Source organism: Pongo abelii, chromosome 1 (genome assembly GCF_028885655.2).
Source record: "Pongo abelii isolate AG06213 chromosome 1, NHGRI_mPonAbe1-v2.0_pri, whole genome shotgun sequence".
NCBI classification, from domain to species: domain Eukaryota; kingdom Metazoa; phylum Chordata; class Mammalia; order Primates; family Hominidae; genus Pongo; species Pongo abelii.
The window spans coordinates 158401538-158418005 of NC_071985.2; the positions used below are offsets into that span (position 1 = coordinate 158401538).

General features: G+C 37.2%; 1 protein-coding gene across 1 annotated transcript in view; it reads left to right on the forward strand.

Moving 5' to 3' along the window:
• Window positions 1–16468, forward strand: part of ERICH3 (glutamate rich 3) — a 119205-nt gene that overhangs the window by 72772 nt on the left and 29965 nt on the right. Inside the window, exons 12-13 of the mRNA XM_024255348.2 lie at window positions 3978–4164; window positions 9887–10188. Of these exons, the coding sequence (XP_024111116.2) occupies window positions 3978–4164; window positions 9887–10188 (489 nt within the window). The remainder of the gene's footprint in view (window positions 1–3977; window positions 4165–9886; window positions 10189–16468) is intronic.

The window sequence follows — 16468 nt, forward strand, 5'->3', positions numbered from 1 at the left end:
TGTCCTCACCTCTTTTTATAAGGACATCAGCCATTGGATTGAGGGCCAAACTTAAATCCAGGATGATCTCATCTTGATCCTTCACTAATTATATCTTTGAAGACCCTATGTCCAAACAAAGTCACATTCTGAGGTTCTGGGTGGTCTTGAATTATCGGAGGACACAGTTCAGCCAACTACAGTGGGTTCAGGGGTACATTCAAACTTTGGGCAATTTTCAAGTATGCTCCAACTTTTATTTTCCACCAGGTTCTCTTGTGTTTCTTCTTTGCCTAAGGGAAAGCTACTGGTAGGCTGGAGATGTATGAAAAGGTTGAACCCTCTCTGATCCATGCCACTTCCAGTTAGCCAGGGATATATAGGGAGCTTATCAAATGCTTCTATGACTGGCTTATTGCTTCTATCTTCCTTTTAAATTTTGAGTTGTCCACTGGCCTGTTGCTTGCCCTTATTAGAACTACAGTCATGGCTGGTTGTGGTGGCTCATACCTGTAACCCCAGCACTTTGGGAGGCCAAGACGGGCAGACTGCCTAAGGTCAGGAGTTCAAGACCAGCCTGGCCAGCAAGGCAAAACCTCGTCTTTACTAAAAATACTATATATATATATGTATATGTATATATAGCTGGCCATGGTGGTGTGTGCCTGTAATCCCAGCTACTCAGGAGGCTGAGGCATGAGAATAGCTTGAACCCAGGAGGCAGAGGTTGCAGTGAGCAGAGATTGCATCACTGTATTCCAGCCTGGGCGACAGAACAAGAATCCTTCTCAAAAAACCAAAACCAAAACCAAAACAAACAAACAAAAAAACCCAAAACTACAGTCACAGGCCCATAGAACCTCTGACCTTCCCTGTTAGCTTGCCTCTGAGATTCCTACTTATTACTGGCCATACCAAGGCCAAGGGTTTTTCTCCTTGCACTCTAAATCAGGTCATCCCCCACAGACAGCAAAGCGGCTGGTTATTTGTGGCCTGGCCTACCCTATTAGAACTGCTGTGATAAGGTGGTAGCAGATATTGGGGATAAGAGTAGCCCAGGCAAAAATGCGTGGATTCCCATTACCTAAAGTTCAGTAATTTTTCATGAATACATGCTTCTCAGTTTGTTTTAAGCCTTTAGTTCTTCTCCAGAGATAAAATTTTAAGGAAGAGAGGCTTTGGTGACTGCGATCCAGAAGACTGATATATTAATTTTGCCTCTCCTGTTTAATGATAATCTTTTTGAGTGAGGAGAACACATTTGATATTTTTCAGTATTTTTGTTTCTCTTTAGTGCCTAAAACAGTGCTAGCAACTGTCAGTGAACAATAAATAAACTGTACAAATATAATTATAATCATATATAATGCTTTCTAATATTTTACATTCTAAAATATTTAAGACTGTGTTGTGGATAGACTGGCACATTCTACCCACCCCCATCTCTGTTTTATGGGTGAAAATTCTGAAAGGCAACAAAGTTAAATGACTCACCAAGATACACTCACCTGTGCCATGAACCAAAACCTTCTAATTTCTAGACTATGTTCTTTCCACTGCTCCATGAAGAAATCGTCAAGTCAGGATGGGGACGTGTCACTGTATTTAAAATACAAAAATAAGTAACAAAGGAGTAAAGGCAAAGGGTGTCAGTTCTTGTTCTAGAAGTCTGAAAAACAATGAAAAAACAAAATGGAGTAATATCTGGGTATACTCTCCAGCTACATGAGCATCTGATGGAAGGGCAGTCACTTCTAGGGGTTGATTTCCTGAGACCATTCTCAACATTTCCTTAAGGGCACTCTCTTCCTGAACTGGGAACTTAGGAAGTTATGGAGCATGATACTGCAGCAGAATGGTTTATATTACAGGAATGTAGAATGAAGCTTCTATAACAAAAACAATCAAACTTGCTTTCACCACCTGAGGAGTCCATTTATCATTAAGACAAAAGGATTTTTAAAAAATATTGTATCCTAGTTTTCCCAGACTCTAACCTTTTTCAGCTTTCTCTTTCCTAGTTTAATTTTACATCAGAAATACTAAGGTACAAATGACTGAATTACCTTTTTAATAAGTCTGTTCTTTAGAATGAGTTGCATCTAGTGTAGAGTTTTTTTTTTTTTTTAGACGGAGTCTCACTCTGACTCCCAGGCTGGAGTTCAGTGGCGCGATCTCAGCTCACTGCAAGCTCCGCCTCCCGGGTTCACGCCGTTCTCCTGCCTCAGCCTCCCGAGTAGCTGGGAATACAGGTGCCCGCTACCACGCCCGGCTAATTTTTTTGTATTTTTAGTAGAGACGGGGTTTCACCTTGTTAGCCAGGATGGTCTCGATCTCCTGACCCCGTGATCCACCCGCCTTCGGCCTCCCAAAGTGCTCTGGGATTACAGGCGTAAGCCACCGCGCCCGGCCGAGTTTTTTTTTTTTTTTTTTTTTTTTTTTTTAGGGAAAAAATGTGGTACAGTGTTTCTAAATAACTGAAAAAATAGATTAAAATAATAATTCACTCATTATTTTGGGGGAGCCTTCTATGCCATTGTCCTGGGATTTGGAGAAAAAAGATGTGTCAACTTCAGCTCTTATGGATTTCACAAACATGTAAAGCAGCAAATGTCTAGATTAGGGTTCTTAGAAGGCAGTCCCTAGAACAATAGCATCAGCATCACCTGAAACTTGTTAGAAATACAAATTCTTGGTTCTTACCACAGACGTACTGAATTAGAAACAGAGGTAAAACCCAGCAATCTGTATTTTAACAAGCCCTCTAGGTGATGCTGATACACCATTAAAATTTGAAAACCACTGGTATAGCTACATCTTAATCTATTGTAGTAAGTGCAACAATAGGAAATGTGTACATAGTAGAGAGGTGAAAATTGTTAACTTTATTATTGCCAGATGTGGAAGGATCCAGAGAGGCTCTATTTCTTTTCTTTTCTTTTTTTTTTTTTTTAGGAAGTGACGTAAGAAATATTCATGAGACACAGGATTTTGAGTCACTCTGCAGAGAATAAGGTTTCCCAGACTTAGGGTTTAGGACGTCTGTGGGGATAGGGTGGCAGGCTTTGCAAATAACATTATAAAGACTTGGAATGATTAAAAACTATTAATTGTAAGCAGTGGTTCTAAATTTATTGGTGGGACTTTTGGGTGGATGGGGAAAACAAAGTGTTCTCAAATCCAAACAGAATTGAGTATAGCTTGGAGATGAAATAACTGCTTCATTCATGTATGTATTACAATATTTAAAGTCACAACTAAAAATAAAAGCATTTTAAAATGTATTAATGAGCTCACAGTAGCCTTTTATTATTAACTGCTTTATCAACAGATAGCATAGCAAGATAGAGGCATGGAATCTACAGAGATGTTTGGATTCAAACTCTAACTCCCCAACTCACTGTATGATCTTGAGTAAATTACTGAACTCTTCCAAGTCTTAATTTCTTGACTAGAATCTAGTGATAGAAAAATTCCCACTTCACATGATTGAAAAATAACAAGATAATAAGGCATAATGCCTGGCCACAGTAAGTGCTCATATAACCTTAGGTATTATTATTTTATTACAAATCAAAGAATTTTTATAAAAACTTGGAGTATTTATTACAAATAAAAGTAATCAAATGCAATTTTATCATTAAAAATTGTCCTCAAATTAAAAGATGATCTAGATCTAGCTTGTCCAATCCATGGGCCACAGGCTGCATGCGAGTTTGAATGTGGCCCTACACAAATTCGAAAACTTTCTTCAAACATTGAGATTTATGCAAGAACTTTTTTTTTGTTTTTAGCTCATCAGTTATTGTTTGTGTTAGTGTATTTTATATGTGACCCAAGACAATTCTTCTTCTTCCAGTGTGGACCAAGGAAGCCAAAAGATTGGACACCCCTGATCTAGATCATAATATTGTGTTTATCTAATAGAAAAACATGATTTAACGGATGTTAGTCCGAAGTCAGTTGCTTTCACTAATGTATTTCTATTTTAATTCCAGAGACCTTTCAGTTTATTTCCAAAAGGCATCATGGTTTCCCCTTCAGTCTCACCTTTTTCCTGAATGGGATGCAGGTGAACAGGTTAAGCTCCTGTTGTGAATACAAGCATCGAAAAGGTTCCAGGCTTGGAGGCAAACGAGGCTACTTTGGGTTTGTGTGTGTTGAGAGATCATCTCCTTGCTACAAGTATGGAAACAAATGTCCTTTGGTAGAGGGCAAGTTTTGCTACATTTTTCTTTGAATGCTTTTACTAATGCATTTCTCTTCACAATTATTAAGGAAATTCAGTATAGATGGGCCTACAATATCTAGGTTCAGGGTTGTTTATTGTAACATGGCGTGCTGAATTTGAAATTATAAGATATAAATCAGACTTACAAAGGTGTTATATAACGAAGATAAAAGCTAGTGCATTTTAAATTATTTCGCTTTCTATCTCTCCTCACTTTAAGAACTGTTTCTGAAGGGAAGGAGAGAGATATTTTTGTTTGCTTGTTGTTTTTGTTTGTGTGTTTTTCCTCATTCATCTTAGTAACTGGTTTTAGACTGAGCCTTAAAGTGTGTGCCAAGCATCTGACTTACATGACTGGACATTTTCGGTTATGCCTGTTAGAGGTTAGGTTTGCCTGCATTACTGTCTGACCCAATTTTCATTATCTCCCTTAGTTTCAATCTTGGGCATAACAAAATGCATGATAAAAGGTCAGTTTTGACTGTTATCAGCTTTCATATTGAACATTCTGTTTGAAATCAGGAGTCTTGCTTGTGGGCTTTCATATTTTCTAAAAGTATTGGCTAGATGCCAACCTAGAACACAAAAGTGAATCAACTAAAGTATTTGTCTCCATGGAACTTATTCTAATGGAGGAAAAGCTAATAACATACCTACAAAGCAATTAATATATGTGAGATGGTCAGCATGATGAACACAAAACAGGGTAAGGGAGATACATGGAGTGAAGGGAGACAAGAGTCATGGGGAGTGTGTTATTTTATGCAGGATAGTTAGGAAGGGCCTCTCTGATAAGATGTCTTTTGAACAGAAACCAGAAAAAAAAGTTTCTTTCTTGAAATAGCTTTTGAGCTAGAGGAAAAGCATATACAGAAGGCATGAAGCAGGCACGTGTTTGGTGTGTCTAAGGTAGCTTGGCCAGCGCAAAAGGAATAGAACCATGAAATTGGAGATGAGGTCAGAGAGACCATGAGGCCAAGCCATGTAGAGTCCTAGGGTCATTGCAAGGACTTTAACTTTTATCTGAGAAGGATGGGAAGCTTCTAAGGCAGGTTTTGAGCAAATAATTTATCATGATCTAATAGTAACTCTTATGGGAAAAACAAACAAGGGAGTGTGGGGAAAATAGTAGAAACTGCTTTAATCCAGAGAAGAGATAATGGTGGAATGAGTTAGAAGTAATTTTAAAGGTAGAGCTTACAGAATTTACTGATGAATTGGATGCAGGGAATGAGATAAAGAGCAGAGTCAAAGACAATTCAAAATTTTTTGTCTTGAATAACTGGAAAGATGTCCAATTAACATGTACTTAAGATGAGACTGTGGAATAAGCAGGTTTTTGGGGTGGAATGAAGCGGTTTTGGTCGAGGACTCATTGAGTCTGAGACACGTATGAGATAAGCAAGTAGAAATGCTGAGTAGGTAGTTGGATATATGAATCTGGGGTGAGGTGAGAGGTCCAGGCTGGAGATGCAAATCTGAGAATGGTTTGCATATAGATGACATGTATAAGTTTGCTTAAGAATTGAACATAGAGAAGATGTCTGAGTGATGAGTGTCACTCCATTTAAAAGGTGAGGGAGATAAAGAGGAACTAGCCTAAGAAGGAAAGGCAGTGAATAGAAAGAGAACCTAGAGAGAGTAGGATCTTGGAAATAAAGAAAATGGTTAAAGAATAAGGGCATGATTAATGGAGTTGAATGTGTGGATATGTGAAGTAAAATGAAGACTGAGGATTGGGCATTGATTTGGTAGTGTGTTGGTTACTGGTGATCATGGCACAAGTTATAGTGCAGCAATTGGGGTGTAAGCTTTCTTGGAGTGGGTTTAAAAAATAGTTGGAGAAAAACGAAGGCCAGAGACTATAGAGAAGTTTTTAAAAGAGTTTTGCTATAAAGAATGGTAATTAGGTGGTAGCCAGGAGGAAGAATGTAGTGGTTCAAGGAAGGCTCTTTATTTTTTAAGATGGGAGATACTATAATATGTTTATATGCTAATACAGATGATTGAATAGAGAAGAAGAAACATGAAATATGACATAAAGCGTGGAAATTTCTGGAGCTAAATGATTGGGTAGACTGGAGAAGATGAGATGTAGGACTCAAGTGGGGGTATAAGCCTTAAGAAGAGGAGGAACATTCTTGTATAGTAACAGGAGGAAAGAAAGAAGGCATACAAGATAGAGACATGAGTTGCTATTAATAGATGTGCTGGGAACAACTGGAAGCTCTCTGCTGATTGTTTCTATTTTCTTAAACAATACATAAATTTATCAACTGAGGTTAAGGCTGAGAGAAGAGGCGTTGGATGTTTTCAGAGAGATAAGAGCGTAAAAGAATCATCCAGAGAATGGAAGATTGAATGGCCTAGGGAAAGATAGTATCAATGCCCAGCTGGTACTTAGGGGCCACCTGAACTGCCTTCCTGTTCCAACTCAAATATGCTGTCTCCTTATTTGAGGGCAGGTCATTTAACACAATTCTATTTAATTCCCAGAAAAGCTAATAAACATCTACAATCAGCCAATTGCAAATATATTGCATTCTTTGGGAGTTGTGGTATAAATCCAAGCTGTAAATTATTAGCCCTGAGCACTTTCTATGGAAGTTTAATAATCAGTACCAAAATCTGACAGATGGCATTTACTCTCCTATTCAACACCCACTAGGCTCTGTACAATTATTTCTATAATTTCAACACTTGGTACCCTCTAGATTCTTTCTTCAACCTTTTCAAATAATAATATCAAAATAGTTACAATATTAAAGAATAAGGCCTATGACTCTCAACTAAAATGCACAGCTCTTATAGAAGAATGGTTTTCAATTTTTTTTGGTTAACTTCATAACCATTTTTCCAGTGAAATCTGTGAATGCCCAGAATAGAACAGTGCATTGTCATTGGATGTCTCCCTGTTGCAGGTCAGGTAAAAGTTGAGTCAGACTGGTTTAAATGGGACAGGGGTAGGTCAGTGAGTGCTAGAGCCTTGCTTGTTTGTCCTCTTCCTCACCTGAGACTTTTCTGGTTATTCTAGAGACCATAACACTGCAGAACTCCATGGAGAGTTGAGAACTACCCCAAAGGAGACTGATAACACTTATTATCTTCTGTAACCTTGGTTTTGTTGTCACACCCATACTGATACTTTTAGTTATGTTAAGAATGTGCACTAATTCCTCCAATACATCCAAAATGAAATTAATTTTAATTTATTTAAAAAATAATAGTCCCTGAAACATTTGTGATGAGAAAAAGGAGGGCATGGTACAATAAAACAACTGAGAATTATATTTCTAAAATGATTAGGAATTACCTGTTTAAGGTCCTCAGAAAACAAGAAAAGCTGAGCAGTGGTCACTTCCAAAGTGTAAGGTTCCACAACTGTACTCATCTCAATTGTAGGAACTGTTTGAAGAGGCATAATAATTTTCAATTGCTAGCATGAAACATGGGAAGAATTGCCTAACCATGTAGAATGCAGACTGCTTTGAGCTTTAGTAATCATAATCAACACCTCAAATTATATTCAGAAGTCAAATAGGTAGTCAGTGACGAGGAGAGCACAGATGTTACTCACTTTGTTTGTCCAATTCCCTTCAGCAGATGGGCAATAAAAAGTCTGTGCATGCAGTAGGGAGGCATCAAAGCCTTTACGCAGCCACAACATAAACTAAAAGTAACAGCATATCAGAGGCTCCAAATCAATGGATTTGGTGTTGCAATTGATAAGGGAAGAACAGCTCGAACAGAAGGCAATGCTAGTAATCATATTCCATGAAGATTCATGACACCTTTATTCCAAGGAAAGCAATGTGCTAAGCACATCATCATTATAGTCAAGAAATATTTATCATGCTTAATATGGGTGAGATAAGTATAATCTCATTATCTCATTTTTTACAGCCTGATAGTTACTTTGAGTGCAAATCCTTTTAGCTTTATTTTATGGGCAGATATTGAAAAGTTAAGTGATATAACTCAGTTCTCATATTTGCTTGTTGGGAAAATTTATTAAGATCAATTCCTTTGCTATTTCTACACTGCAGATGGCTGAAATTTAGTGAAATCTTCAGTTTAAGATATTGCCATTGGATTTGTTCAGGTTGAGGCATTTTTCAGATTTTACATATTATTTCTATTCTTCTGGAACTGGCAAGTCTTGACTGCTTTCTGATCCCTTTCACCTGCCCACTATAAATTCAGTTCTCTGGTAGTTGTGTCACATGGAGAGAGGGGGACATGAGTAGTTCTAGAGAAAGAAGACTGAAGAGACTGATGACTACCAGAAATATTTTTCAGATCATGGATTTTATCCAGGTCTTGCCAGAAACTTCTCCAGATTGTATTAGTGTCTGCTGAGAGAGTGTGAGTTCTTTCTTTGGTGGTAAGCTCAAAGTGTAACATTTGTCTCTGTAACTAGTCATCTCTACTAGTTATATCATAACTAGGAACTGGAGGCCTACACCTGTAATAGACCAATATGGTTGTGCTTCAGTATGATGTGATGGAGCCTAGCAGTCTTGAGCTAGAATCCAGCTCCATCACCCACGTACTGGGTGACCTTGAGCTGCTAGAACCTTTTAAGCCTCAATTTTCTCATTTGTAAAGTGGTGATGATAGTTCTTAATTTATTGGTCTATGAGGTAATGAATTCCTTAAGATAATGGATACAGAGTACCCAGAAAAGAGCTTGGCACAGAGAGACTGCTCAATAATCTTATCATTATCATAATCATCATTTTTATTAATGTATATATTATTATCATTGGAATTCTTATTTTAATATCAACTTAAGAGATAGAAAGCTATAGAAGACAATTTATTCATATTACTTTTGTTATAATTGATTTAAAAAGTTTTAATGTCATAATGCATTGAGATTATCTGCATGGTTCACCAGATTTGACTTGGAATGACTTCATAACCTCTATAAATTACTGCCATTTTTGAGGAATAAGAACTTATTACCGGCAAAAATCACCAGAAGACTGTAGTACAGACTTCAAAAGGCCATTCTAAAAGCAATAATGACAGTTCTATGAAAATAAGTGAACAAACTCCTGAGTTATTCACTTAAAAGATGCAACATTTGACTGTATATATTTCTTTAAAAAATCAATCATATTTATTTAGAGCCAATCTTGTAAGTCTTTTGTTACTGTTGTTGTGTTGTTAAAATATAACTTATCAGACTGAATGACATCTTGCTTCTTCTGACCATTTTTATATCAGCTTCTCTATGTTTGTAAATCTGCATGTTCTATTATCACATAATTCTCATTTAAGGACTTGAGATATATCTTTATGTATGTAAAATTATATACCCATCTATATTTCTGTATCTATGATACGTGTTACTGTTAAGCACCAAAAATATACTTGAAGACACAGATTTTAGTTTGAAACTATAGTTCTTGGTTGACGAGTTATTTTATTTTATTATTGTGGATAACGTTATTAAGAATTTGTTGTTTGTTTACAAGATTTTAGTATCAAAAAATAAGCTTATTTTTAATTAGCTTTTTTAATTGTTTATTTTTATTAGTGTGTACTGTAATCAAAACATTTTTGTATCTGTTTTTACTAGAATAAGAGATAAGTGCTTTCAAAAGCTTTGAGGTTCCATTGTGCTGTCTATAAGGGTTAACAAACACTTCCTGTTAATATTTTTCATAGGTGCATTATTGCAATGGGCCTTGACAAAAAAACATCTTTGCCAAAATCTAGGAAAGAAAAGAGCACTGAGAAAGGAGAGGAACTGAAGAAGGCTGAGAGGAAAGTGAGGAAAGAGAGAGAGTATGTGATACCAAAAAGAAGTGAGATCAAGGAGAACAAAACCTCTGTTTCAGCCAATTTTTCAGCTCAAGAAATAAAAACAGGGCTCAGAGAAGTGATAACTGCTGTGGAGGAAATGACAAGTAAAGGAAAACCAGGACAAGAAGTCTTGGAAGACGACCAGGAAAATACTTTAAAATATGGTAATCAACAACACAAGTTTCTTTTGTTGTAGCTGTGGCTGTTTCGTTTGTCTTTGAAATGTGATGATCAAAATTTTCAAAAATACCCATTAAATGTTACTTTAATGTGGACTTTAGGCAGCTCTGTTACATGTGGGGTGCCCCTGACCTCCTTCCTCTGCTGTTTTGTATGGAGTCCTGTGTCACCTACCTTAGAGGAGGGCAGATCTAACCCCAGAAAGGTTAAAGGTTCTGGCCGCAGAGATGAGGAGAGAGAATGAGTACATATCAATATGAGTTAGAGACTCTATTGACTTCTGCAGAGACCATTTTGACCAAATAGAATTTTACCTATTTTAAAAGTTTTTGAATGTACTGTTTTTCAGGAAATTGATGAATTGCTTTGACATCAGGTAGGTACAACCTATATGATTATATGGTGATAGAGTATTCCATAACTAAAAGCAGTTGACTATAGGCTTAGGGTTGTGGAACCTATCTGTCTGCTTTTTTCTTTTGCTTTCTTCTTTTTTCTCTGTTCTCTCCTTCTTCCTCTCTCCTGCCTTCCACTGCTTCTCTGTCTCCCTCTCTCCATACACATACACCCACCCACCCACACACACACACACGCACATTCATATATATACGTACACACATACATATGCAGGCACATCTCATTTTATTGTGCTCACTTTATTGTGCAAGCTTTGCAAATATAGCACTTTTTATAAATTAAAAGTTTGTGGCAACCCTGCACCAAAGTCTATCAGCATCATTTTTCCAACAGCATGTGCTCACTTCATCTCTGTGTCAAATTTTCTCAATATTTCTAACTTTTTCATTATTATGATATCTGTCATGGTGATCTGTGATCAGTGATCTGTGTTGTTACTATTGCAGTTGTTTTGGGGTGCCATGAGCTGTACCATGTAAGAAAGTGAAGTTAATCAATGTTCTGACTGCTCCACTGACCAGCTGTTCTCCAGTCTCTCTCCCTCTGCTTGGTCTTCTCTGTTCCCTAACACACAACAGTATTGAAATTAGGTTAATTAATAACCCTACATAATACACTCTAAATGTTCAAGTGAAAGGAAGAGTCTCATGTTTTTCACTTTAAATAAAAAAAATGATTAAGCTTAGTGAGGAAGGCATATCAAAAGCCAAGATAGGCTAAAAGCTATGCCACTTGTGCCAAACAGTTAGCTAAATTGTGAATGCAAAAGAAAAGTTCCTGAAGGAAGTTAAGAGTGCTACTTCAAGTGAACACGTGCATGATAGAAAAGAAATCCTTATTGCTGATATATAGAGAATTTTAGTGGTCTCGATAGAAGATTTAAGTAGCCACAACATTCTCATAAGCCAAAGCCTAAGTCAGAGCAAGGCCCTAACTCTCTTCAATTCTATGAAGACTGAGAGAGGTGAAGAAGATGCAGGAGAAAAGTATGAAGCTAGCAGAGTTAGCTCTGTTCGTGAGAGTTAAAGAAAGAAGTCATTTCCATAGCATAAAAGTGCAAGGTGAAGTAGCAAGTGCTGATGTAGGAGCTGCTGAAATTTTATCCAGAAGACCTAGCAAAGACCGTTTATAAATGTAGCTACATTAAACAGCAGGTCTTCAGTGTAGATGAAAAAGCCTTACATTGGAAAAAGATGCCATCTAAGACTTTCATAGCTAGAAAGGAGAAGTCAACACCTGACTTCAAAGCTTCAAAGGATAGGCTGACTCTTCTTTTATGGGATAATGCAGCTGGTGAGTTCATGATGAAGCCAATGCTCATTTAGCATTCAAAAAATCCTAGGGCCCTTAAGCTTTATGCTAAATTTTATCTGTTTCTGCTCTATAAATGAAACAAAGAAAGCCTGGATGACAGCACATCTATTTACAGCATGGTTTGCAGAGTATTTTCAGCCCACTGTTGAGACCTGCTGCTCAGGGAAAAAGATTTCTTTCAACATCTTACCACTCATTGACAATGTACCTAGTCACTCAAGAACTTTGATGAAGATGTGTAGTGTGATAATGTTGTTTTCACGCCTGCTAACACAACATCCATTCTGTTGTTATCCTTATGGATCAAGGAGTAATTTCAGATCTTATTCTTTAAGGAATATATTTTTTAAGGCTATAGCTGCCATATATAGTGATTCCTCTGATGGATCAGGGCAAATTCAACTGGGAACTTTCTGGAAAGGATTCACAATTCTAGACACCATTAAGGACATTCATGATTCATGGAAGGAGGTAAAAATATCAACATGAACAGGAGTTTGAAAGAAGGTGATTTTATTCCTCATGGGTGGCTTTGAGGAGCTCAAGACTTTCGTGGAGGAAGTAATTGCAGATGTGGTAGAAATAGCAAGAGAGTATGTTTTAGCAATAAAGTTTTTTTAATTAAGGAGGACTTAGAAGCAAGGCCATTCCAGTGGCAATGGCCACATCTAGTGCCCAGATAAAAAGGAACCAGGGATCCTCAGAGAAATGACTGATTCTAAGCCCAGGGCAAGAAATATGCAAGATGATCCTGAAGCATCTTGCAGTGGCAGAAGTGACCAGAAAAAGATACGCTATGAATATAGTAAGTGTTCAATGAAGGCAAAGTGGAACGGAATCTGATGCAGCCTTTGTGAATGGACATAGTCCTTTTTGTCTCTCGGGAGGAAAATACAGATCAATAGAACTGAGTCCATGGTCAATGACTGAGACCATGGACAATTACTGTGCAGAGAGTGTGAGGAAGAATACACACTGAAGAAGGAGTCATGCAGAGGGAAGGGAATAAGGATAAAGTTATCAGGACCAAAAGTGCTGAGAATGAGTTGCATTAAACAATACAGTTGTAATTGGTGCCTGATGAATAAATGAACAACACTAATGTAAAAAAAAAAAAAAGAAATAGCAAGAGAATTAGAAGTGGGGCCTAAGATGAGATTGAATTGTTGCAATCTCATTATAAAACTTGAATAGATAAGGAGTTGCTTCTTAGGGATGAACAGAGACAGAAGTTTCCTGGGATGGAATCTACTCTTGCTGAAGATGCTATGAACATTGTTGAAGTGACAACAAAGAATTTAGAATATGTATAAAATGTATTAGTTGATAAAGGAGTGGCAGGATTTGAGAGGATTGAGCCCAATTTTAAAAGAGGTTTTACTGTGTGTAAATGCTATTAAACAGCATTGCATGCTACAGATAAATCTTCATGAAAGGAAGAGTCAATAGATGTGGCAAACTTTATTGTTGTCTTATTTTAAGAAATTTCCACAGCCACCCCAGCCATCAGCAACCACCACCCCGATCAGTCAGGAGCCATTAACATCAAGGGAATATCCTCCACCAGCAAAAAGACGATGACCAGCTAAGGCTCAGATGATTGTTAGCATCTTTTATTAATAAAGTGATTTTAGTTAAGGTGTATACATTGGGTTTTTAGATATAATGCTATTGTATACTCAACAGACAGCAGCATAGTAGAAACATAATTTTGGATGCACTGGGAAACCAAAAAATTTATGTCACTATCTGTATTGCAATGGCCTGGAACTGAACCTGCAATATCCCTGAGGTATACCTGTATATCGAATATATATAGGTATACATTCACAGATATAGGTATGCTTGTATATACTTACACATGTATATAGGTATGCCTGTATATACTTATACCTAAAGCAGTAATAACAACAATAATAAAATTGCCAAGCACTGAGCACTGAACTAGGCACTGTGCATACACTGTCTCATTTTATCCTCACCATTCAACATGGTAGGTATTATTACCACTTCAATTTTACAGGCTGAGAAATTGAGGCTTAGATACACAAAAAGAAAGTAGCAGAATAAGAATTTGCACCCAAGTTTGTCTAATTCCAAAGCTCAATCTTTCAAACACTGTACAACCTTCTATTCTGTATAAGTTAGCCTACCCACTACATGGTTGTGAATAGTGTGTCCAAAGTATCAGAAAAGGAGAGCTGCCTTTGTGTCCCTCATACTCAAGAGACAAAGCTTGGATAGGGGGCACAATAACCATGGGTTGGGGTACCTGTGGAAGGACTGGCTTCGGGAAAGGGACAACTTCTAGGTATCTTCTTCCCCACCTCATATTTTTGCTGCCCAAGTGTTTCAGAAATCCAAGAGAATAATTACAGGGCTGTTATAGCACTAGACTTCATGTTTGATTATTACTGAATAAAGTGAATCTTTTACAAAAGATTTCACTTAGAACACTTTTACCAGCTCACCATTCTTCACGATCTCTTCTAGTCTTTGTCTTATCTTGGGATGAGAATTTTAATATATCTTCACCAATAGTAATCACACAGGTATTAACAAATAGGATGTGTTTTCATGTGTTTTAACTTTGAAGCATGGTGGTTTATGAAAGTCATTTTCAATGAAAGCTTTTCGTTTTCTTTTTTTTTCTTAAACCAACATAACTAGTGCTATGAGTGATGTACTTTATACTCATGATACCTATGATAAAGCTTTTCCTGAAGTCTTTCTTCTGTGTTGGCTAGTTAATGGACTTTAAATGTCCATTTCCGTTTTTAAAAATTCAGCCACAGCCGCAAGGGTTTAGCTCTCTGCATAATAGTCGCTGATGTAAGGGCAGCAAGAAATTTGAATCAAGGTCAGCAAGAGAAGGTTGTGGCTAGATTGATGTTGACCCAGTGTTGACTCACGTCCTCATTAGTGGGGATGGTAAACAACAAGCTAATTAAATTCTCTAGAAGAAGGCAAATGGGATGGGGAGAACAGAAGAAATTATGTAAAAGATTTTAGAAAGCATGCTGCTGGTTTATTCATATCAAAAACATGAGTAGATGACACAAAGGTGGTGTGCTTTGAGCTATAATGACAGTTTGGAAGGCTTGTGGTTAACAGAAAGCTAATACTTAAATGTGATGATAGCAGGGATAGAATAAAGCCAGGGCAGCCTTGACTTTCATATTTGAGAGAAAACACAAAATACGACGCTGGGACTGTTCTTGTGGTTCACTTCGTGTTCCTTCACTTTTGTGCTGTGCCTCAATTATATAACTGTAATTGTGTCCTAATTGCGGACACTTGGACTGCTCTGATTTTAATCAGGTGCCTCCACTAAAGTGTGTTGCTGTCAAAGGAGTACATATCGTGTGTGATTTCTCCTGTTCTATAATCTACTCCCTTCACTACCCAATCACAAGGACTATTACTACTAACTAATCCATAATATTTATTATGCCCCTGCTATTCATGGCACTGTGCTAAGCATGTTCCAGGGATTATTGTTCTCAATACTCACAACAGCATTGTATTACCCATGTTACAAATGGAGAAACTGAAGCTTAAAGACAAATTGCCCAAGGTCACATAGTTAGTGTTTTAACTGGGTCTTGGGCACATGAATGCCTGATTCCCAAACCCTGACATTTCACTACTATGTAACACTATGGACGGAATTGCAGCAATCCACTCATATTCTCTCTGGCCCTCTGCTTATCTTATGGTCAGTAGCAAACACCTGTAGTGTGATATATGTATGTGTATTCTGCAACTAACCTCACCTTCCTCTTTTGGGAAGTCTTCCATGAGTCTCTAAAATGACTTTCCATCCTCCTTTCATTACATTCCGCTTACTTGACACTACTTCACATAATTAATTATATGTCCTATCTAAAAATCCATAGCAATCCAGCCCTGTTGTGTTGAAAAACATTACTGAGGATCACATATTACAAACTACTATAAAGTGAGTACAGTATTTCTTGTGTACCTACATCTTATTTCCTCAATAAAAATTGGAGAGTCCTTCATGGCCGGGATTGTCTTATTGTAATGTCTTCTGTCTTGCAATTTTATCCTCTTAACCATAGAAGATTCTCAAAAAATAGGCTTATTGACTGATAGTTAACAGGGTCAGGTGAGGAATTATCCTATAACTTGGCCGGTAATATTTGGATCAAAATATTTACTTGTTTTTATTAGTAGTTTCTGTTTGTGTCTAGCAATATAAAGCAAATTCTTCGTCTTCTTGCTTAGTTTACAATTTTGGTTTACTAATATTCATATTTTGTATTTAAATGTATTAAATCTCTTTTGTGGAAACATTTTTGTGATTATCTAATTTTCTTTGTTATAGGTTTTGATTTCACTTTTCCCCTTACATCTCCCTCATCCTCTATATTTACAGAGCTTTCTGGGTATACATTTCTAGATTAAGTTTCTTTCACTGGGTGGACAGCTCTCAAGTAAATTACCCGAGAGGCCCCCCTCCCCCACAGAGAAGCCAGAATAGCTAATAACTAAAACACACAAAATTGA